This window comes from Sinohyriopsis cumingii, chromosome 11, assembly GCF_028554795.1.
Source record: "Sinohyriopsis cumingii isolate HCF-2022 chromosome 11, ASM2855479v2, whole genome shotgun sequence".
Classification (NCBI taxonomy): domain Eukaryota; kingdom Metazoa; phylum Mollusca; class Bivalvia; order Unionida; family Unionidae; genus Sinohyriopsis; species Sinohyriopsis cumingii.
The window spans coordinates 87,705,697-87,729,028 of record NC_142971.1 but is presented as its reverse complement, the minus strand read 5'-3'; the positions used below and the strand labels follow the sequence as shown (position 1 = coordinate 87,729,028).

Below are 23,332 nucleotides of genomic sequence, written 5' to 3'. Positions count from 1 at the left end.
GGTCAACCTGAACTATCTTCAGTTCTTCCACAGTGGTTCAGTTTCTCTCACAATGGCCCTTGCTATCATTGCCAAGAAAAGGTGCTTTGCTGATAGGAAATTGGTCCTTTGTCATAAGACCACTGTCTTCATTGGACCTTTCATCCCAGGTCCATCAGCAGGACCTGATCTGGACTCTGAGGTGGCACTGTGAGTGAAACAAGACTCACAGAAGAGGGAGATATTGATTGTTTGTACCACTTAATTATGAAGGGATGATATTTTCACTCAGGTTCTATCAAACTGGATACACTGGGTTACCAGTTCGACATGCAGGATGAGCTGAAAATTTCTTGCATGTATTGGCTCACATGGTCAGACTAATCAACATCAGCAATCGAGCAACATTTCTTCCTAACTGACAGACCGCTCTGGGGGCCTAGTGGTTAGAGCATTTGCATGGGAGGTGGCTGGTTTTAACCCTGGCAGACTCGTACCAAAGACTTATAAAAATGGTACTAACAGCTGTCTCTTTAGACACTCAGCATTAAGAGGTTATTGTTAGGACTGGTCAGCCTGGTGTCAGGATAATGTGACTGGGTGGGTGGGACATGATGCTACATGTCTGCAGGATGATGCCCCAGAGCTAGACATTACTATAAACTGTCATACTGCCGACAGCATAGCGATATGACTGAAAAATTGTTAAAGCTATGTTAAAAATCCAAATCACACACACTCTTCCTAACTGACATAATCTAAGCTGTGGGATGGAGGTCAGAGACAACATTCTCGAGCTTTTTTGGCCTAGTGGTTAGAGCGTACGCCTCAGATGTGTGAGGTCATGGGTTTGATCCCCGGCCAAGTCATACCAAAGACTTACAAAAATGGTACAAACAGCTGCTTTGCTTGGCGCTCAGCATTAGGAGGTTAGTGTTAGGACTGGTTGGCCTGGTGTCAAGATAATGTGACTGGGTGGGACATCATGCTATATGTCTGCAGCATGATGCCCCAGTGCTAGACATCACTATAAACTGCCACACTGCAGACATTGTAGTTATATGATGGAAAAATTGTTATAGCTCTGTTAAAAATCCAAATCTCACACACTCACACACTTTCCAAACAGCTTATTTTGATCTGGTTGAACCTATATCAGTAGCACAACTCCCAAGTTATTCACCATTTTAGTCAGTCACTCTGCTTCTGCTGGATTGCAAGAGATATATTCATGCTTCAGATCATGTGCATGAAGAAGAAAAAAATGTTTATGATGTAAAATATTTTTTTTGATAATACATACCAATCATAGTACAGGCACAAGTCATCCCTACACATACATTCCTAGTACAAAATGCACATCTGCACCTGTAAGCACTAATGGCTGATGGGATATGGCGCCAATCCTTGTAACCAAGGGAAAAAAATCTACTCTGACTTCCACCTAGGCAGGTAGATAACCTTTTAGCACTTTTGTTGCTAAAACAAACCAGAAGATGTAGTAATGTCTTTCTTAAATTAATAGGGTTGAATATGGAAAGTAGTGAGTGTACTCATATTATGAAATAAACATGTTTTACTTTTGTTTTTATTTAGCACCTAATATTGTTTGGCCAGTGAACATTGCTTTCTCAAGGAGCCAATTCAGCCAATTAAAAAATTATTTTAGACCAAAGATATCGATGCAAAAATATATATACTCTTATATATAAAATCTTAGAAAAGGTTGTTCTATCCCAGCTTGTATCTCATCTAAATTCAAAGAGTCTTTTTAGCAATGTACAATCTGCATATCACCCTTGCCACAGTACTGAAACTACTCTTCTAAAAATAGTTAATGACATTCTCTCTGCGTTGGATAGTGGAAAGATTACAGTCCTCATCCTCCTTGATTTGTCTGCAGCATTTGACACAATAGACCATGATACATTACTTCACCGCCTGCAGCATGTATTTGGCATTCATGATACAGCCTTACTGTGGTTCAAGTCCTACTTGGTCATCAGACACAAATTGTATCTGCAAACAGAATACACTCCAGCCCAGTTGATCTATGTTGTGGTGTTCCACAGGGGTCTGTTCTTGGACCTGTTCTCTTCATTCTGTACACTCAGCCACTCTCAAGTGTCATAGATCATCATCCAGTGTCTCACCTATTGTACGCTGATGACACCCAAATATACAAATCTAGCCACCCAACTGAAGTTGATGCTACCATCCAAGGTGTAGAGAGGTGCTTTTCTGATGTGAAATCATGGATGACATGTAACAAGCTGCAGATGAATGATGATAAAACTGAGGCCATTCTGATCACAACACAAAGACTTTCTCATTCACATCCTTTACCTCAAACAATAAATATCAGCAACACCAACATTAAATTCACACAATCTGTACAAAACCTAGGTGTTACTCTGGACAGTACTCTCACATTGCACCAACATGTCATGAACATATGCAAGGCTGCATATCTTGAGCTGAGACACATCATCTCAATTCGCAAATATCTTTCAGTTAATGCCACTAAAACACGTGTGTTCATTAGTATTTTCAAGACTGGACTATTGTAACTCAATTATGTCTGGTTCATCTCAATATCTGCTACAGTAACTTCAAAAAGTTAAAACACAACTGCTCGGATCATACTTAGAGTACCACAATCAGAGCACACCTCCCCGCTGTTCTGTACCCTACACTGGCTATCCATTCGATCCAGAATCAAACAAAAAATTTGTTCTCTGTGCTACGTTTCACTGTCAGACTCTAGCCCAACATACCTATCCGACCTCAACCATGTGTACACACCAGCAAGATACTTACGCTCCTCTTCTAACAATCATATACTCATTATTCCAAGTATGAAAACAAAGTCATATGAACAGCATTCTTTTGCATACCAGGGCCCAGCAACGTGGAATGAATTGCCCACTAAACTCAGACACAAAGACACAGTGATCACATTCAAGAGGGCTCTCAAAACTCACTTATTTCGACTGCAAGAACAAACTTAAAGACCTAATAATTATTCCTACCTTATATATTTTCAGCATGGTTTTTAATGTTTTCTAATTTCATGGTGTTTGTTTTTGAAATCATATCATTATATGTTTTTTATCTTATAGGTGTTATCTAATGTTGGAAAGCGCTTAGGCACTATACAAGTCCTCATTATTCTTATTATACTCACATATACAACGTAAGTTGAGTCCTACTGCAAACAACATAGTCCCTGATCTGCTGTTATATAATACACTGGCAGATCAGGATTTTGTTCTACTGATTAATCATAACAGACTGAATAGATCCATTTGCCGCTGCATCATGTGACAACAGATCTGGGTCTATGCATTTTGCACTTGACTTACATTCATAAGTATGTATGTATATATGGTGCTGATTGTAAATGGTTTATCCCTGTATAATTACTAATTAAATTCACATAATGAAGGAATTTTAATCAGTTAAAAGAAGGAACAAAAGGAACAATTCTTTAAAAAAACAACAAGTGATGAGAAGCAGAAGAACTGAATGTTTATCCATGGGGAAAGAGTCAATAACCCATGAAAGATCCAGGTAACTGCTAAATAAAAGTAATCATTTGACTCTAAACTATAAATTGAAAGACAATATTTTATGCTATCACATTGAATTAATTCAAAGTTGTTGTTGTTAAGAATACCAGATAATAACTTTTCAAGTAGTAAAGGTCATAAGGTCATGTAGGTGTTCAGGACTGACTATTTCAGTAATGGTTGTCAGTTTTTAGAATTAGATTATGCATGCCTTTAAATAGAAATTATTCACTTTACACTTTATTTGGATTATCACTAATCCATTTTCCTTTTTGAAGGTCATTATATACATGCCTAGAGAAATACGTATGGCAAAATCAATTTTAAATTATATGATAATTTTTGAAAAGGTCATCAGCAAGGTGTTACGGTCATCAGCAATTTGTTAAGGTCATCAGCAACGTGTTAAGGTCATCAGCAACGTGTTAAGGTCATCAGCAAGGTGTTATCCAGTGAAACAGGAATTTTGATACGCAATGATATCACAAAGAAAGCAGCACATGTTGAAAACAAATTTGTAATACCTGTCATTTGTTGCACTAGACCCAACATCCTCTTTTCTTGACCCAGTTTTGTACCTAAAAGTTCATAGTGATGATTAATTTTTATGTGGAAGTTTCTTTTGGATGAATTTAAGGTGCAGAGCCATTCAAAAATCAGGATTGAAGCAACTTTGATGAAACAGCTGTTAATGTTTCATTTATTTTGAGCAAATACATCTACATGACCATGGTGACAGACACTTAAATATAGTGCAATAATCAGTTCTGGAGTTGATCTTTTTACTCCAGATCTGAAGACACTATTTTATCTTATGACATCCCTGTTGTTACTGTCATGGTGTTTGTGTCACTCTGATCATAGTGACACAAGTGCTTGACAACAACTCATCAAGTCATTCAAAGTCATCACACTTATGTGTAGAATAAAATCTTAAATTTGTGTCAAATCCTTGTATAAAACATACTGTATATACTCACATAAAAGTTAAATCAAACTCTAAACAACATAGACATGATCTAATGTTGCATAATGTGCCAGCAGATATTGGTCTGTCTTGTTTCTTCTTCTCACTTCTTTAAACAAACTGCATAGACACAAAATCTTCTGGCACATTATGCAAAATCAGATCTAGGTCTGAGCAGTTTGTAGTTGGATTCAATTTATAAGTGAGTACATATGGTGCACATACAGTAGATAAAACCCATTGTGTAATGTAAAAATAAAACTAATACAGTATATATAATATAGTATATATAATATTACTTTTTAGCTTGTTCAAGCCATGCCATGGAGTACACCCCCAAAGATTGACAATGACTGGAAAAAGAGGGTTGCCTCAGAGATGTTGAATAGTCTCAGTGCTAACAGGTAAAGATGTTATTTGGTCTCAGTCCCAAGAGGTAGCTATCTTAAAGCTGTTGTATAGTCTCAGTCCCAACAGGTAAATATCTTAAAGATGTTATACAGTCTCAGTCACAAGAGGCAGATATCTTAAAGCTGATGTATAGGCTCAGTCCCAAGAGGTAGCTATCTTAAAGCTGTTGTATAGTCTCAGTCCCAACAGGTAAATATCTTAAAGATGTTATACAGTCTCAGTCACAAGAGGCAGATATCTTAAAGCTGATGTATAGGCTCAGTCCTAAGAGGTAGATATCTTAAGGGAGTTGTATAGTCTCAGTCCTAAGAGGTAGATATGTTAAAGCTGATGTATAGTCTCAATCCCAGGAGGTAGATGTTTTAAAGATGTTGTATATTCTCAGTCCCAACATGCAGATATCTTAAAGAGGTATATAGTCTCAGTCTCATGAGGTAGATATATTAAAGATGTTGAATAGTCTCAGTCCCAAGAGGTAGATATTTTAAAGATGTACAGTCTCAGTCCCAAAAGGCAGATATCTTAAAGCTGTTGTATAGTCTCAGTACCAGAGATATACAGTGTGACCCCGCTATAGCGCGCTCCATTATAACATGAATTTGGATATAACGTGGTCGTGGAATGGCTCCTGAAATTTCGTATACATGTATTTTTCTTGTGCACAAAAAAAAAATCTTAAAAGGTACCCAAAAAACTTTAAAAGTTGCTTATCATTTTAGGGAAGAGATCACGTATGAATAATTCAAGATGATTGTGGCTTGGCTCCTGAAATTTTTTATGTATTTTTCTCGTACATGAAAAAGTATTTTTCTCGCACACGAAAAAGTAATTTTTTTTCTTCTTAAAAGTAAGAACAAGAAAAAACGCATAAAAAGTTTATTCTGGGATTGTGTAGGTTTTCGCCAATGACGCAAACTTGGATTGTTTGTCCTTATTTTCTGTTTTATATAATGTGGCTTTTTTTATTTGTTGCCGACATTGTTGGCTGTTTAAACTTTTATATACAACCATTGGTTTGGAGTGCAGAAGTTCAGAGGCCCCATGAAAGGAAGCCATAAACTGGATATAAAATGCACTGAAATTTATATATTGTTACATAAACAAATTCTTTGTCCATACCGACAAACCATCTAAACAGTGCATTGTTATATCATAATCCGCTTATCCTGACATCTAGCATGAGTTCTCTATGTTGTGAAATATCCAATTTTTTGTTGTTGACATTTCTGGTAACGGAGATCAACCGGATGAGGCATTGTCTCGTAATCTATCTTCCATCGGATTTTTGGCCGCTCGCTAGTAATTAATATATTTACAAAGACTGACATTTGTATGTGGATGTTAAGTAAAATTCCTCTTCGTTTCACTCAGAATTAAATTCTTCAGAACGCTCATGTTTTCTGTAATAATCCCTGTCATCAAAACACCTGTGTCTATCGTCAATTGACCCTTTGTTAATTTTCAGACGCATGCATGGAAGGCAGCATCACGCTGCTACCACAAATGTATAAAAAAATATTTAATTTTTATAAAAAATACATCGTACAGTGGAACCCTGCTATAATGTGATAATTGGGTTCCACAAAATTGGATCGCGTTAATACCGGGGTCGCGTTAATGTGGGGTTTTAAAGTATTTTACTTTTTTCAGAAAACAACTCAACTGTATTCATGCCTAATGTATATAATGAATAGGGTATCAACACTGTTTACTATCGTGCCGTTGTGGCATTCAGTTCATCTATAATGCACGTAATTCCATTGAAAAATGGCACTCAGACTTACAATATTCAATATTTTTCCCCAGATCATTGTGTCTGAATTCAACGTTTAATATATAGCATGAACAGAGTATCAACACCGTTTACTGGCCGTCTGGTATCGTACCGTCGGGGCTTGAAATTAATCCATAAAATACGTAATTCCATTGTAAAAATTGCATATATATGTAAACTATTCAATAAACTAGGTGCAGTAGGCCTGCAATGATCACAAATCACTTTTATTTGTAAAAAAATTTAAAGCTGAACGCATGTTCAATTTCATACCCTTTCAATGTCCAGCTAATAAAGCGGACATTATTTACTAGTCAACTGTTTGCATCTAATAACACCGCCAAGCCCAGCAAACATGTTGGCGGCTTTCGTTTTTTGATGTTTATTAAATTGTGAGAATCTTTTATCAACCACTGCATTGGCTGCTGCTTGTTTGTGTACGCAGTTAAAGAAGAAACACATGTCGGTTATTGTTTGAGGAACGATTGTATTCAGAATTAATTGAAGACAATCACAAAGACGACTTACTGGCTTTACTCATGGATCAGTAACAAGCAAGCAACATTTCTGATAATGTTTATTTTGGCATAACACTTCAAGGACCTGGTAAAATTGTTAAATTTCAGGAGCCAAGCCACGATCATATTATATTCAAATTTATTCTCGAACTCTTCCCAAAATGAAAATAAACGTTTTACTCACTATTTCTCGTACCTTAAAAAAAGTATTTTCCCAGGTACGAGAAAAATACACATACATTATTTAAAATTTCAGGAACCATGCTACGATCGTATTCTATATCGTATTATACTCGAATTCATACACGATTTCTTCCCCAAAATGATAATAATTTGTTGCGCAATAATGAGTTCATAAGTAAACCCAAATGGCAACGGGGGCCCCGAGTGGCCGAGTGGTCTAAAGCACTCTCCGTTACGGATCACTGCCATCTCACCTCTGTCTGCGTGGGTTCGAGTCTCAGATTCAGCCAATGTGGGTATGTGAGAAAGCTTGCCAGTAGCTTCTCGTGGGTCGGTGGTTCTTTCCGGGGTTTTCCCGGGTTCTTCCTCCACCATTAATACTGGCCGCCATGTATAGCCTATCTTGTGCTGAAAAATGGCGTTAAACCCTACAACAACAACAACAACCAAATGGCAACGAGGCACTTTTATAAATAAAAATAAAAAATTAAATTGTAACGCATTTACAATTTCCTACCCTACCCTTTTTTGATGTTTATTAAATTGTGAGAATCTTTAATCAACCACCGCATTGTCTGATGCTTGGTTGTGAACGCAGTTAAAGAAGAAATACATGTTGGCTATTGTTTGAGCAATGATTGTATACAGAATTAATTGAAAACAATCACAAGGATGACTTACTGACTTTTACTCATGGACCAATAATAAATTGCATTTCCGAAAATGTTTATTTTGGCATAACACTTCAAGAACCTGGTGAATATTGTTAAATTTCAGAAGCTATGCCACAATTGTATTATATTAAAATTCATACATGAACTCTTCCCCAGAATGATAATAAACATTTTACACACTATTTCTCGTACCTAAAATAAAAAAAATCCCGGTACCAGAAAAATACACATGTATTTAAAATTTTAGGAACCACGACACGATCATATAAAATTTGATTTCATAGCCTTTCAGTTTCCAGCTAATAAAGCAGACATTATTTACTGGTCAACTGATTTCATCTAATAACACCATCAAGCCCAGCAAACATGCTGGCGGCTTTTTCTTTTTACTGGATCAGTAATAAGTAACATTTCCGATAATGTTTATTTTTGGCATAACACTTTAAGAACCTGGTGATATTGTTAAATTTCAGAAGTTACGCCACGATCGTATTATATTAAAATTTATACGCAAACTCTTCCCCCAAAATGATAATAAACATTTTACACCCTATTTCAGGAACCACGCCATGATCATATTAAATTAGAATCCATATGCGATCACCTCTCCATGATGATAGTAATTTATTTATGTGCTATTTCATGTACTTTCGAGAGAAAAAAATATGAAATTTCGGGAGCCATGCCACAACCGCATTGTATCCGAATTCGCGTTAAATCGGGGCACGTTATAGCGGGGTTCCACTGTAATTACTTATTGGTTTATTCAGTAGGCATGGAGGGACAGTAACTAGAATAGTCTAAACGATGGCTAATTCCTTTGTAAAAATGTGCCCAGATAAAATAGTTTGCTGAAATTTCAAAGGAAAGAGATTACCTTTGAAGCACCGACTGTTATGAAAATGTGCACATCAAATGGAAAAAATACCAGTCTCAGTTATGCAATACAATTATTTGATGTTGCTGCCACAATAAGAAATGGGCATTCGTTTGGTTCTCCAAAGCTGTCCTTTAGCGGTGACTCCAATAGCGCATGCACCCTTCATCAAAGAAAGCTGATTGCAATCTTTCAATAACAGCAAAGAACTTTTCTTCAAAGGAAGTCAGTACCAAACTTAAACAAAAGTGATGGAATCTTATGGATTTTTGCATTTTCCAACGTGACTGGAACACGTTTACTGTGCTGTGAAAGTTTCCTTTTTGTAGGGAAAACGTTTATTCCAACGGCGGCTTAAAACGCAAACTAACTTTTACCAACTTGGAACGTACTTTAAAGAAAATGTGCTTCATCATTCGTTATGTGATGACAATATGGCCTTTTTGAATTAGAGTGATATGTAGGAATTTAAGTATTGAAAAAAAATGACCTATGTGCAAAACCATGAAAATCAATATCAACAAGAGTACCATATATACTTGCTTACAAGTCAATTTCTACTGTATATTGCAAAGATCCAGATCTGATGCTACATAATGGATCAAGAGATCTGGGTCTCCACAGTTTCTTAGGAGTAATCATATGCACAACATGGCCCCTGATTTGCTGGCTCATTATGCAATGGCAGATCACAGTCTGTGCTATTTGCAGTTGTACCCAACTTATAAGCAAGTATTTATGGTAAATTCAGTTTCTGACATTGCTTTGTTGCTTCATAAACTCTGTTATTGTCTGTCATTACTAAATGTAGAGAATATGATTTAAGATTTTAATTACTGATAGGTCACTAGTGTTCTAACCTTTTTTCTTATTAGAATCATGTAGTTAACAGTAGAATGGTAATAAAATGTTGACCTTCATACAGCTCTCCTCCACATAATTATAAGCTTTGCTATAATGTGATTGCAGATATAACAGTAATGCAATGCAATCGACTCTACAATAAAAATTATAACAATTTTTATTTTTATGTTAAAAATATATAAGCTGAAAACTTTACATCATAGCTACTGTACTTGATTTGGAGATTACCAGAACATGTTTTTACAGTCACGGTTTAACTCTGATTAACAACTATTGTATGCACACAGTTTAAAATATTGGATTCGATATAGTCATTTCCTTAATAAGCCATAATTGTCGCTGGATTATAGTGACTAGTGTTTTTGACAAAGGTGCACAGGACTGTTGAACGTGCCTTTAACACTAAATCCTCTCTGGCAGGACAGATCAGTGACTTAATCTCAGTAAACACAGCTCACTGATTATACAGTAGACCAGCTTATTGTTGATCATTGTTTACCGAAACCTGGACAGCAACAGATCACAGAAAGGATTAAAGCAGCATATCTTTTGTATTTACTGCCACTTTTTGTATTGTATTGCATTACAGCCCAGAATAGACAATTCCTCATTTGCATAAAAAAGCTACAAGCAAGGTCCATTCAAGCCATTGTAATTTTCTTTCTAGTGAAATCAGTTAGATTTAAAAGTGAGTTCAGCATTATTATTGGTATTTACAAATTAATTAAGACGCTTAATCCTCACAATTGAGATGTCCGGGAAAAGGAAAGTTTATCGTGAGAATATGATTTAGATTTTAAGGGATTCAAGGAGGAGGATTTTGAATAGGCTAATGTTGTACTATGGGGACTTTTTAACTCATTTGATGATGTTCAGCACATGATGTGATTATCATTTAGCCATTAATCATCATATTTAACTGATATTTTGAATTGAAAACAATATTTTATTAATAAAAATGACTTGACGTTGCTCAGTGCACTTGTTACAGACAGATAGATGTTCATTTATTTTGTTGCAAAATGGATGTAGAAGTGGTAAACGTGCAACCGTGGACTGAGTATTTAAAAAAGATGTTTTTAAGATCAGGATGCATTGACCTCAAGTGCAACCTGAATTTAATAATTTTTTTTGGGCCATTGATATTTTTCATCATTTTAAAATAACTTATACGTGATGCAGTTGTAGATGGAAATTATAGCTAGAATGTATATTTATTAAAATGAGGTGTTTGCATCATTGTTTTGTTGTTACTATCATCTGATCCATAATATGTATGACATTATGGATTGAAAAGAAAACAGCCAGAAGCTTGGTAGTATGATTGTATTTACTTTTAAAACATTATTATTGGAAACAATTTGCAGTGAAATCAAAATACCCAATTTACATAAACTAACAGTATTGCTAAACAGTTTGTTTTCCCCATCCCTCCCTAATACACAAGTACTCTTATAATATTCAATAACTCTGTTCTGTACATTATACCGTCTGCAGTTATCAACCTGACTACTGTGTTATAATGCAGGAGAGCTGTATATTTTGACTATCTGCCTCATATTTTAAGCACAATATGCTACCTGGTGCTCAGGCCAAGGGTGGAAATGCCAGTTTATTATTTTTGCATTGTACCAAGACAGTTACAACAATACCGCATTTGGCTGAAACAGTACCTAGTTATTGGACACCTAGACAACTGATTATGGGACACCATGATAACAAATTACAGGACACTATGGCAGCTGATTTGTATTTGCATACGGCATATCAGTGCATATTAAAAGAATGCTTGCCCACCTCATCCCCCACTACCCCTTTGTAATAGAAGTTTTGTATTGGATTACAATTTTTTGTTGGATTACAAATAAAAATATTGTCATTTGGTTTTGTCCAGACTTGCCAAGAGCATATCCTCCCAGATAAAGGATCGACTGAGCAAGTCTCATGAGGCATTCTCCCATGCCCTGAAACAACTAGAGGCAAAGCATAGTGGCAGACTTGATAAGATAGAAGAGAGCAGGCTACAGCTTCGGAAAGTCCATGCCCCACGTGTGGCTAAAGTTGCTCTAGAAAGCACTTCTCTCAAAGATGTAATTTTGTATGGTGAGTTCTGTTTGTTTATTATTTCAGTGCTTACTGTTATCAAAGACTTCATAAATAATGTGCAATCCTATATATTACTTTTTTCTACCTTCATGTTAATACTTGAATCAAATGTCAAAATTTCACATTGATTTCTAATAAAAACTTGGACCTTGTTAGATTCTGTGAATCAGGAAGTTAATCAGCACACTAAGTGTTCATAGGGCACAAGTGTCCTTTGCAGAAGGTATCACTCTCGGTTTTATAACATTACTGCCATAACACAACATTCTAACATAATCACTGACTTTTTCTCTCCATGCTAATTTGCATAGGTAAAGTTCACAAAGGGGAACATCCCAATTCATTTTAGGTTATAGGTTAATAAAAGAGATGCATGTTGACGAATTGAGTCAGATTTTTTTAGACTCCATATATAAAATGCAAAATGGATTACTTTAGTCATCAGAATAATGCTCAAGTGTGATTTTTTTTTTAAAGGCAAAATATCAGAACACATTCCCTTTGATTCAGGCAGCATCAAACTATCAAACTGTAGGCAAAACATGCAAAGCCCAGCAACAGAATTCCTGATTTATGAAATTTGACTTTATCAAGCAGAGCAGCAAAGGGAGCATTGCATTTTTTGCACATGCTTAAACAACAATATAGACATGAATTATTCTGGAGTGTACAAAGTCCATAAAAATAGCAGAATACTTTTGGCACACTAAATTGAACATTCAGATTTTTTTTTATTATTCATTATTGTAATTGTATTACCAATTTTTAATTGACCCATACTTTTCAGGATGTTTTTGTTGTTGTTGTAGGGTTTAATGCCATTTTTCAGCACGCGATAGGCTATACATGGTGGCCAGTATTAATGGTGGAGGAAGAACCCGGGAAATCCCTGGAAAGAACCACTGACCCTTGAGAAGCTACTGGCAAGCTTTCTCACATATCCACATTGGCCAAATCCAAGACTCGAACCCACGCAGACAGAGGTGAGATGGCAGTGATCCGTAACGGGAGAGCGCTTTAGACCACTTGCCCACTCTGGGCCCCCAGGATGTTTTTAGCTATGAAATAGATATTTGAAAGACAAGTACAGTTGATTTGTGTTAATAAAGTGGCAGCACCCATATGGACAGAGGTGTTTCTTACTTATGTATTACCTGTAAGGTCCCCATTTGACTTGAAAATATCGTGGTTCCCTCCTCCCTTCCCTCGTTGAAGTGGTGACTTCCAAATAATAATAATAATAATGAATACTTTGTATAGCACCTAATCTTCAGAAGCTCTAAGCGCTTTACAACATCAGACAACACCTATAAGATAAGAAACAATAATATTATTACAAAAACAAACAACACGAAAGTAGAAAAACATTAAAAAATAAAAAACATGCTGAGAATATTTCAGGTAGGAAACATTATTAGGTCTTTAAGTTTGTTCTTGCAATTGAAATAAGTGAGTTTTGAGAGCCCTCTTGAATGTGATCACTGTGTCTTTGTGTCTAAGTTCAGTGGGCAATTCATTCCATGTTGTTGGACCCTGGTATGCAAAAGAACGCTGTTTAAGCATGTGCAAAAGAATGTGATGTATATATTTTTTTTCAATAGAGACGAGCATATGTAATGGTCAGGCTGCATGAGATTCAGTTCTAACATTCTGGTCATCAATAACAACTCAGTTCTGACCAGGATTAGCTCAGAAAATCTAGCAGGGAAATTAGATTTAGTCTCCAATGAGTGCTAAGATGAACACAAATGACACTTGCATTACCTTCAGACACCCCTATTGAACTATTGAGAGCCACAAACACTGCATCTATTTCTGTCTATATTTTGCTATCCAGTGGATTTTAAAGATAGAAGCTTGGTGTATGTTTTTATTTAATGTCAGTGTGGTTGTGATTGTTTGCATGTTTATTAATATGTGTTTGTGTGTTGTGATGATATTTAACAGTTGTAGGTATACAACTTTTTCCTTTTATAAGTGTATTAAATGCTTTAAAAAAACCCACAAAAGTTATTTTATTTTATTCAGATTTTGAATTTCCAATAATTTTCCATTGGCTTTTATCAAAGATAGCTTTTTCTCTATTGGATGATGTGTTTGTTTTGTCACATGCGCTGACCCCCCCCCCCCTTTGTATCACAAAACACACTTTTTTAGTCTCAACCCCACCCCTTGCACTGTCTTGGAATATGGTAGGTATGTTATACACACTTTAAATGGAAGTGGCTAGATCATGTAAGAACATTGTTCATCTTCACCAGGTATGCCTCAGGCAGGCCGAGAGATTGGAAGAGGTCAGTATGGAGTTGTTTACTCCTGTGACTCCTGGGCAGGGCATTCTCCATGTGCCATAAAGTCTGTTGTTCCCCCAGATGATAAACACTGGAATGATCTGGCACTAGAGTTCTTCTACACTAAGTAAGTAAAATTATAGTAGGGCTGTGGTCCTGAGTTTCATTTATTTTCTTGGGTCCCATTCTCATGGTTTTATAACTAAAAGATATTGTCTTGGGTACTTAAATTCATGGATTTGCCTTTCAAAGTTCACATTTTTGTAGGTATTTAATTTCATGGATTAACCACAGCAAAGACCCAAAATAAAGATTACAAAAGAAGAAAACTACATCAGCAACAAATGATGGTCACTAAAGCGGTTAAAACAATAGATCCAGATGAACGGCATTAATCAAATATCTGTCAAGATCAATCACTTACACTCAACATAAAAGTGAGCCGATGCAGCTAGCAACATGAAGCTAATTGGTTGCTAGAGTATACGTGTTAGATCACTAAAGATGTCGAAATTTGGTGAAATTTCTGTTGGGTACCTGTCAGTCCTAACTATCAGTTACCAAGGTACCCAATCAAAGGGAAATTGTATTAAATGTGAACCTGAACATGCCAACCGCCAAGAGAAGTATATGCATAATGATTACTAATGTAATCTGAGCATAAAAAGTGAGTGCGTGATTTAGATTTTTAACGTAGCTTTAACAATTTTTCAGTCATATTGCTACAATGTCTGCAGTGTGGCAATTTATAGTGATGTCTAGCACTGGGGCATCATGCCGCAGACATTTAGCATGATGTCCCACCCACTCACATTATCCTGACACCAGGCCGACCAGTCCTAACACTAACCTCGTAATGCTAAGTGCCAAGTGAGGCAGCTGTTGGTACCATTTATGTAAGTCTTTCAGGTGACTCGACTGGGGATTGAACCCATGACCTCCCACATCCGAGACGGATGCTCTAACCACTAGGCCACCAGAGTGGTCTGAGCATAAAAAGAGCAATCTATATATTACGCGCCATAATTACAGAAAACTATGAAAAACGTACCTTTATGTTTGCTATTTACCTTGATCTGCATTTAATACTTTTGTCACAAATCAGCTAAATTCATGTGGATTAGTAGTTAGTAAAAGGGTATAGACACAAGAAATTGAAAATTATTTATGCATAGCACTCATTTCAACTAGTCTGCACGTCTGCAGTAACTTTCGCAGATAGTCATAAAGTCCACAAATGATGATTGCTGTATTATTTTCGACCTTTTTGTCCAACATCTGAAAGATCAATAACATGATTCCAACTGGTTTCAACAACCAACACGATATGCAAAAACATTAATGTATTATGTCACAGCTTTTTGTTTTGTTGATTAGTCTGGTTCCCATAGTTGTGTATAATAGTATTTGTGAAACAAGGAGTCTATGAAGCAGAGAACCAGACTAACTGTTTATACACTACCATACAGGACTCTTTTTTATATAAAAAAAATGCAACATTTCCTGAGACAATTGTCTACGTTCAAACTCAATTTTTGAATTGTTCAATTTGTAAAATATTGATGTCGTGATTTCACTGCAAGTAACAGTGAAACTTCTTATCATCCTTGAGGATATCCGTACTTGTGAATTCAGGAATTCTCTGAAACTCGTTTTCCCCATGATGGTCCGTATCTGTGAAACAAAGCTCTTTATTTTATGAATTTCTCATTTCTCTTGGTTGCCTTGCTATCTTCAGTTAGTTATGATTGAGTAGGTTAATTCAAAGTAGTTTAATTAGATTGCATGCACAATAACTATTACAAGTGTTCAGTTGATCAACTTACATACAGCTGGGGCCACTGGTTCTTAAGTATGTAGGATTTGTATGCATTTTAACTTTTTTGTTTATTCCACCTCCTTTATTTAATTCAAAAGATGTAATTAACATGACAACAGATAAGTAGACCTGCTTTTTAATTAGTACAACAAGACTACAAATGCTTCCACCAGTCCGATATCAAAACACGGGAGGCAATTAATTAGGTTTTCAGAGAGTTGCTTGCAGACATAGCTGTTGCAGTAGATTTTGACACATTTTGCATTTAATTACAAGAGGACACATTGCATTTATGATGATTACACTTAACCGATTCGGCCCCAATCCCGTCTGTAGGCGTGATGAGGCTGTACTTCAAAGCCCTGCAGCATCAAGGCCATTTAAGATACACCAACGTGGGTGGTATTAAAAAAAAGCAGACAGATATAGCTCTAAAATGATATCAAATAATCTGGAAGTTCAGTTGCAGTACAAAATACAGAGAGAAAAAGCTCATTTTTTGGACCCGTTTTTTTTTCACCCAAAATTCACTCGAGATCGGAATGCGATTTTGTGTCCAGATTTTAGACCTTTTGGCCTCAGATCTAAGGCATAACAGTCTTAACTGCACACAGACAGGTGAACCTTTGCAAAAACTAGGATAAGGTGGGCATTTGGAATAAATTGCAGTTTCCATACAAAAATGATGGGTCTATTAACAAACAAAAAAAAAAAGAAAGAAATCCAACTTTTACCCTTCTGCTCATGCGCAAGCAAAATAACCAATGGAAATTGATGTTTCTAATACAACTAAGCATTATTCTCATGGATAATCTGTTGAAAACCGCTGTATTACGATGTATTCAGAAATAGCACCCCAAATGTCGTTCCCACGCACATTTCAGGCAAAAACGACAAAAACCTCTGGGGCCGAATAAGTTAATGGGTGAATTTTCGTGACATCACTAAATCGGAATATTACTTATTTATTTCATCATTTGTGAATCAGTTTTGCACATAAATTACAAAAAGAACCATTCTGTGACAATTTCTAAGAAATTTCCATAAACTTGCTTAACCGATTTGGCCCCGATCCCGTCTATAGGCGTGATGAGGCTGTACCCTACTTCAAAGCCCTGCAGCATCAAGGCCATTTAAGATACACCAACGTGGGTGGTATTAGAAAAAAGCAGACAGATATAGCTCTAAAAAGATATCAAATAATCTGGAAGTTCTAGTTGCACTACAAAATACAGAGAGAAAAAGCTCATTTTTTGGACCCGTTTTTTTTTCACCCAAAATTCGCTCGAGATCGGAATGCGATTTTGTGTCCGGATTTTAGACCTTTTGGCCTCAGATCTAAGGCATACCGGTCTTAACTGCACACAGAACCTTTGCAAAAACTAGGATAAGGTGGGCATTTGGAATAAATTGCAGTCCCCATATGAAAATGATGGGTCTATTAAGCAAAAAAAACCCCAAAGAACCCAACTTTTACCCTTCTGCTCATGCGCAAGCAAAATAACCAATGGAAATTGATGTTTCTAATACAACTAAGCATTATTCTCATGGATAATCTGTTGAAAACTGCTGTATTATGATGTATTCAGAAATAGCACCCCAAATGTCATTCCTATGCACATTTCAGGCAAAAACAACAAAAACCTCTGGGGCCGAATGAGTTAAAGGAACTGAAAGATAGAAGAACACAAATTTCAGTTGATAAAAAAATTATTTAATTGATATTTGTTTATTAAAGTGCTGCCTTCACTAGGTGTAAGTGACAGTTTCATTGATTACAATTTCCTTGAATATAGTTAATTACAGTGAACTAAGAATGTAGTTTGGAAAGAAAATATAACAAATTTTATGAGTTGATATTTCCTAATGTTGATTAAAATGTCCATCTCCCATCTGCTGTTTTTGACAATAAAACGAATGATGTATCAAGTTTTCCATTACCAATTTTGTTTGCGATTTTCTTCAAGCTCAACAAATAATGATCAGTTTTTGGTAATTTTCTGGTTTAAAAAATGGGATCCACGCCTGACCCCACATTATAAGCTGAGTCATGAATTATCAGGGTGCGAGTTATAGAGGGAGTGGTGTATGCAGTATCAAAATAGAATGAATCTAGGACAAGTGGTTTCACAGTCAAGAAACTCATCTATTTTCTTGGAACTGTTCAATGTAAAATTCATGCAAAAATTACTTTTACATGTGAATTTTTGTATAAAATTTATTTTGATGTTATTAGATAAAGATTTTTTCCCTTATATTTAAATATTTCAGTGAAAAATTTAAATTTATATAGTTGTCAATTTCATTTATTTTTTCATAACATGATATATGAAGTGCATCTTAGAGTAACACGTTTTTGTGTAGCCTTTGCCATGACAAAAAAAATGTCTTTGGTTTCCTACTAATATAAAAGTCAGGTAATTAAACATGTGAAAAGCGACCCTGACTTGAACAGCGAACACTGGCTCCAAGGCCACAAACTTGAGACAAAGATGGCATTGGTTAAACCAGACATTTCCATTGTGCTTTCTTTTATTTGAATAGTAGTGCAATTTAAATTTGATTTTAGTTAATGTCATCAGGATATCAAAACAAGTGCATTCAAGTCATGAAAAAATGGTGCACGAACCATGGATGGGCACGAAGTTGGGACGGTCAAGCTTGAAATATTAGCATTGATTCTTAAATTGTTAGCAACCATAGATGTCCCAGTGATGATGAATAATGCATATAGGACATGAGCCTCGAACTGTAATCATTATTCTGTCTTGATCTGAACTTGGAAAATTGTTTTTTTAAAACAGGTACCAGTTGTTCGTTTTATTACCCAGGTTATTATCAGTGGGTGAGTACCTGGGTACCCATTGGCATCTTTAATGATCACTTCCTTAAAACACTGTCCATAAAGTTGCACCATAAGTACATTATATGTTGTTAACACTGTGGCTTAAGTGTGGTAAAATTTGGCTTAGACCCCCATCTGTTTGGATAATATCATCATTCCACATGTGAGCCCTTGTTCAGAGCCGATCAGAGTTTGAAGATCTTAAAGAGAATTTATTTTAGCCTGCCTTATGTACAAACCAACTTGAATGCAAGACATAACAATAAATAAACTACAAAAAAGAATTCAGTTCACACTTCCACAACCTGTACACTAAACACTTCATGGAGGCCATTGCAGAAAAAGAAGGCATCACTGGTGAAGATCAGTGCCATATTAATGGACCTTAAAACATTGATTCATAATGAATAAATAATTGTGGCTTGTGTGAAGATGTGTGCAGAAATGGACCTAATTATCCATGGTTTTGAGAAAGCTGGACTTGTAATTCAACAGCTTAAGGATTATTTACCTGACAAACATTTGGATGTACCAGCAGTCTTTATGGACATGTTTTTGATTCAGGGTTTTTGTCTGAAAATGAGTGCAGTGTGAGCTTATTTACTGTGCTGTAATTAGTGTATCAGCATAGGGCTCCATTAGTGATTGTGCTTCAAGCATGCATGGATTAAATGAGATGTACTATCAGGAAGATTTAAAGATTTTGACAATAGTTTTACTTGAATGAAGAAGTTTTTTAGAATAAGTGATAAATCTGGTTTTAAGTAAAGGTTTTTATTTTTATTTTTTATTTTCAGCAGTACTAATGCTTGAGTACCATATGTTTTTCTAGTTTCTCTGTATCCTTACTTATCTCACAAGTATCACTTTAAGGTAGTGATTGGAAATTAAAGCTACCAGTTACTGTATAGGTACATGTACATTGGAGCAATATAAAATGCATTATGATTGTATTTTCTTAAAGAGTTAAATGAAACAAGTGTAATAATATTACCAGATCACAGTAACGACATTGATTTATCAAACAGCTTTGTTGATCTCTCGGAATGTATCATTAAGAAAATGGAGAATAGAGTGCGATTTATCAAAAAGCTTTGTTGATCTTTAGGAATATTTTGGTTAGAAAATGGAGAATAGAATGTGATTTATCAAATAACTTTGTTGATCTCTAGGAATATTTCGGTTAGAAAATGGAGAACAGAGTCTGATTTATCAAATAGCTTTGTTGATCTCTAGGAATGTATCATTAAGAAAATGGAGAATAGAGTTGATCTCTATTAATATTTCAGTTAGAAAATGGAGAACAGAGTGTGATTTATCAAATAGCTTTGTTGATCTCTAGGAATATTTCAGTTAGAAAATGGAGAATAGAGAGGGGCTTCTTCATCACATGTGGCATATTTTTTTGTTGAGTCTTTATATTGTGGTTTGAGGAAACAATGATATCCATGAAAATTAACGAAACCACAGTATATCAGTATGCTAAGATTTGTGATTTCCCAATTATTGTTATTTTTTAAAATTTATTTTTTAAAATTTAATCTTAAATATTGGAAAATAATATATTGGAAAACAATTTGCCTTACCTCTGAGAAATATCATTTAAGTAATATTAATATTTGTGGAGCCACATTAAAAAAAATAATAGTGCAGTAGGTCAATTTTTATGTAAATTATAAGACTGTACAGTTGTTACTTTTGGCCATGACTTTACATTTGGCTGGGTCTTCTTTCTTTTGTAAGGCTATTCATCACAGAAATGTAAAAGGAACCAGTTGAATAACGATAAGTTAATACAAGCTCACACTATAAGTATTGGTCGTTGGCAAACCTTTTTTAAAAAATATTTACTGAAATAGTGCTTATTCTTTACTTTTAACTTTATAAAGATTAACTTTGCAAGGACATATCTTTTTAAAATAAATGTCAATTAAGTCTTCAAAAGTTGCTTTCAGACACTCTTTGTACAATTGTGCAATTTACCAGGGTAAGTCTAACTTAATGTTTAATTGAATATCAGGAACATTCCTCCCCATGACAGAATTCTGACATTACTGGGGTCTGTGATAGATTACAGCTATGGAGGGGGGACAAATCCTGCTGTATTGCTTATTATGGACAGACTACAGAAGGACTTGTATGCTGCTATCAAACAGGGACTGGATTGGGCCGGCAGGTATGTATTTTTTTTTAGACTCGCCAACATCAACAGTTTTTCATTGATGTGTTAAAATTTTAGGTTTCAATTTTTAATAAATTGTTTTCAGAGTTTATACCTTGAGGGTGCAGCATAATATTTGTAGGCGAGACATAAACATAATGTGACATTTACATATTGATCATGAAGATGTTATAGCCTTACTTGAATATGCACTCACATGAAAGGTGCAGTGCCTGTGCATTTCCATTTTTCAATATATTTTGAAGAAGAAATTTACTATTGCAAACTTCATTCAGTCATTTATATAAAAAAAGTTATTCAGAATTTAGTTCTTTCTTTCCATCTGCATTCCAGTCATGTTTTCTTTTAGAATGATATCTGATAATTCATCGTTGATGGTCTCAGACTGCTTTTAGATGTAGCATTTATTGCCTCCATCCATTGTTCCCTTTTGTTTGAAATTAAATGGAAGTACATATCGAGTAAAGTGAGGTTAACCATAATTTAAAAATATAAAGGGAAAAAACTTTTGATTTCTTGTCCTTAAAAATGAGCTTAAAGTAAAAAAGCAAATGGATAAAATGCCATTGAATTTACAATAAATGAAAATAAAACTGCAACTGCAATAAGTGTAAAAATGTAGTTTCAGAATATTTGACAGCAGATTTTATTTCTTTGTTCAGATAAAAACTGTACATATACATGGTAGTTGTTTTTTTATGTCTGCCTCAATAAGAACTACGTCACAGGATATAAGGAGTTCAATAATGGCCCATCAGTGTAAAGACTAGGTCCTTGGTTTTGTGAAAGGGCTTTTGAATATGGAAATGTAGCATCAGCTTGAAAATAATTATGTTTGCCTAGTATTTGTGCTCTCTATTTATATTCATCATTTCATTTGCATTTTTTCTGCATGTCATTTGTATTCATTCTGTATAGCCTTATATTCTGTTTTCATTCATTCTTTATTTGCTGTGCATTCTATTTTTTATCACTAGTAACATTACACATTTTATGGTCAGTATCACTTCTTCAGTCCTGATTAATATCAAGTGTCTGATATTTTTAGTAATTTTTCCCATCACGTGAACATGGTGACTAATGTAGGAAAGATGTAGAATTATTTTGAATATGTCTTCAAAACTATACCTATCAGTATATCTGATCAAACTGTTTAGCTCACGTCAACTGTAAATGTTAGCAATTGAAAATTCTGTATCGGAACATGATGATTTTGAGCCAAGCATAATGAGTTAGGCCTAGTATAGATCCAATTCCTAACTTCGTATTATGGTTAAACAAATCCAGAAATACATGTTTTTTGTTGAGTTTGCCTTGATGGAAGTTTGATGTAAGTGTCACTTTGGTATCTGTGTCAGCGTCCAAATATATGTTTGCCCACACCCTAGGTTTAGGTGAAAGTTTTTTAGATTAATATTAATTTTAAATTCATTTTTTTATTGTCTATCTAAATAAAAGGTGGAAAAGATAATTTTTTTATCTTTTTGGGAGGTAGCAGAGCTTAGTTTCCAAATGTTAATGTGAATTGGTAAATATTCTAGTAAAACGATAATTGACAGCGACATTTCCTTTCTAAAATTTAGCAGAATTGTTGTTAGTACTTTGCCCCAATTACCATTATTCCTGTCTTGAAAAAGGCTGCATACCTTTATGGTTTAATTTTTTGTCTTGTTTTTACATGTGTCTGTTTATGTTTGTCTGTCTTTGTAAGTATATTCATCCCTTGGATCACAAATGTTATTTCCCAATGATGGGGGCCCCGAGTGGCCAAGTGATCTCAAGCACTATCCGTTACAGATCACTGCCATCTCACCTCTGTCTGCGTGGGTTCGAGTCTCGGATTCAGCCAATGTGGGTATGTGAGAAAGCTTGCCAGTAGCTTCTCGAGGGTTGGTGGTTCTTTCTGGGGTGTTCCTGAATTCTTCCTCCACCATTAATGCTGGCCGCCATGTATAGTCTATCATGTGCTGAAAAATGGCGTTAAACCCTACAACAACAAAAACAACAACAAATTTCCCAATGATAACTCTTAAAATCTGATGGAGTATCAAGATGATGAAATTTAGATTATCACATTTTCTTCTAAATTATTGTCACTCTTTAAGATTGTGATTTCTCTTCTTCTCAAGCTGTTAGAGATCACTTGGGAGGACCAGGTTATCATAGTACAGATTTATTGATTATATCATATTGAACCTGTTGAGAGAGACCACACGTGCATACTGGTCACATCTATAGTTTTATGTCTGCAGGACAATATATGTATATTT

At 35.3% G+C, this 23,332-nt stretch overlaps 1 protein-coding gene across 2 annotated transcripts in view; it reads left to right on the top strand.

Moving 5' to 3' along the window:
• LOC149788922 (dual serine/threonine and tyrosine protein kinase-like) overlaps positions 1-23,332 on the top strand; it is a 72,140-nt gene that overhangs the window by 31,613 nt on the left and 17,195 nt on the right. For both annotated transcript variants that reach the window (XM_089975062.1, XM_089975061.1), the window contains exons 7-10: positions 4,825-4,922; positions 11,714-11,922; positions 14,187-14,343; positions 20,901-21,056. In XM_089975062.1, coding sequence (XP_089831188.1) covers positions 4,825-4,922; positions 11,714-11,922; positions 14,187-14,343; positions 20,901-21,056 — 620 coding nt within the window. The remainder of the gene's footprint in view (positions 1-4,824; positions 4,923-11,713; positions 11,923-14,186; positions 14,344-20,900; positions 21,057-23,332) is intronic.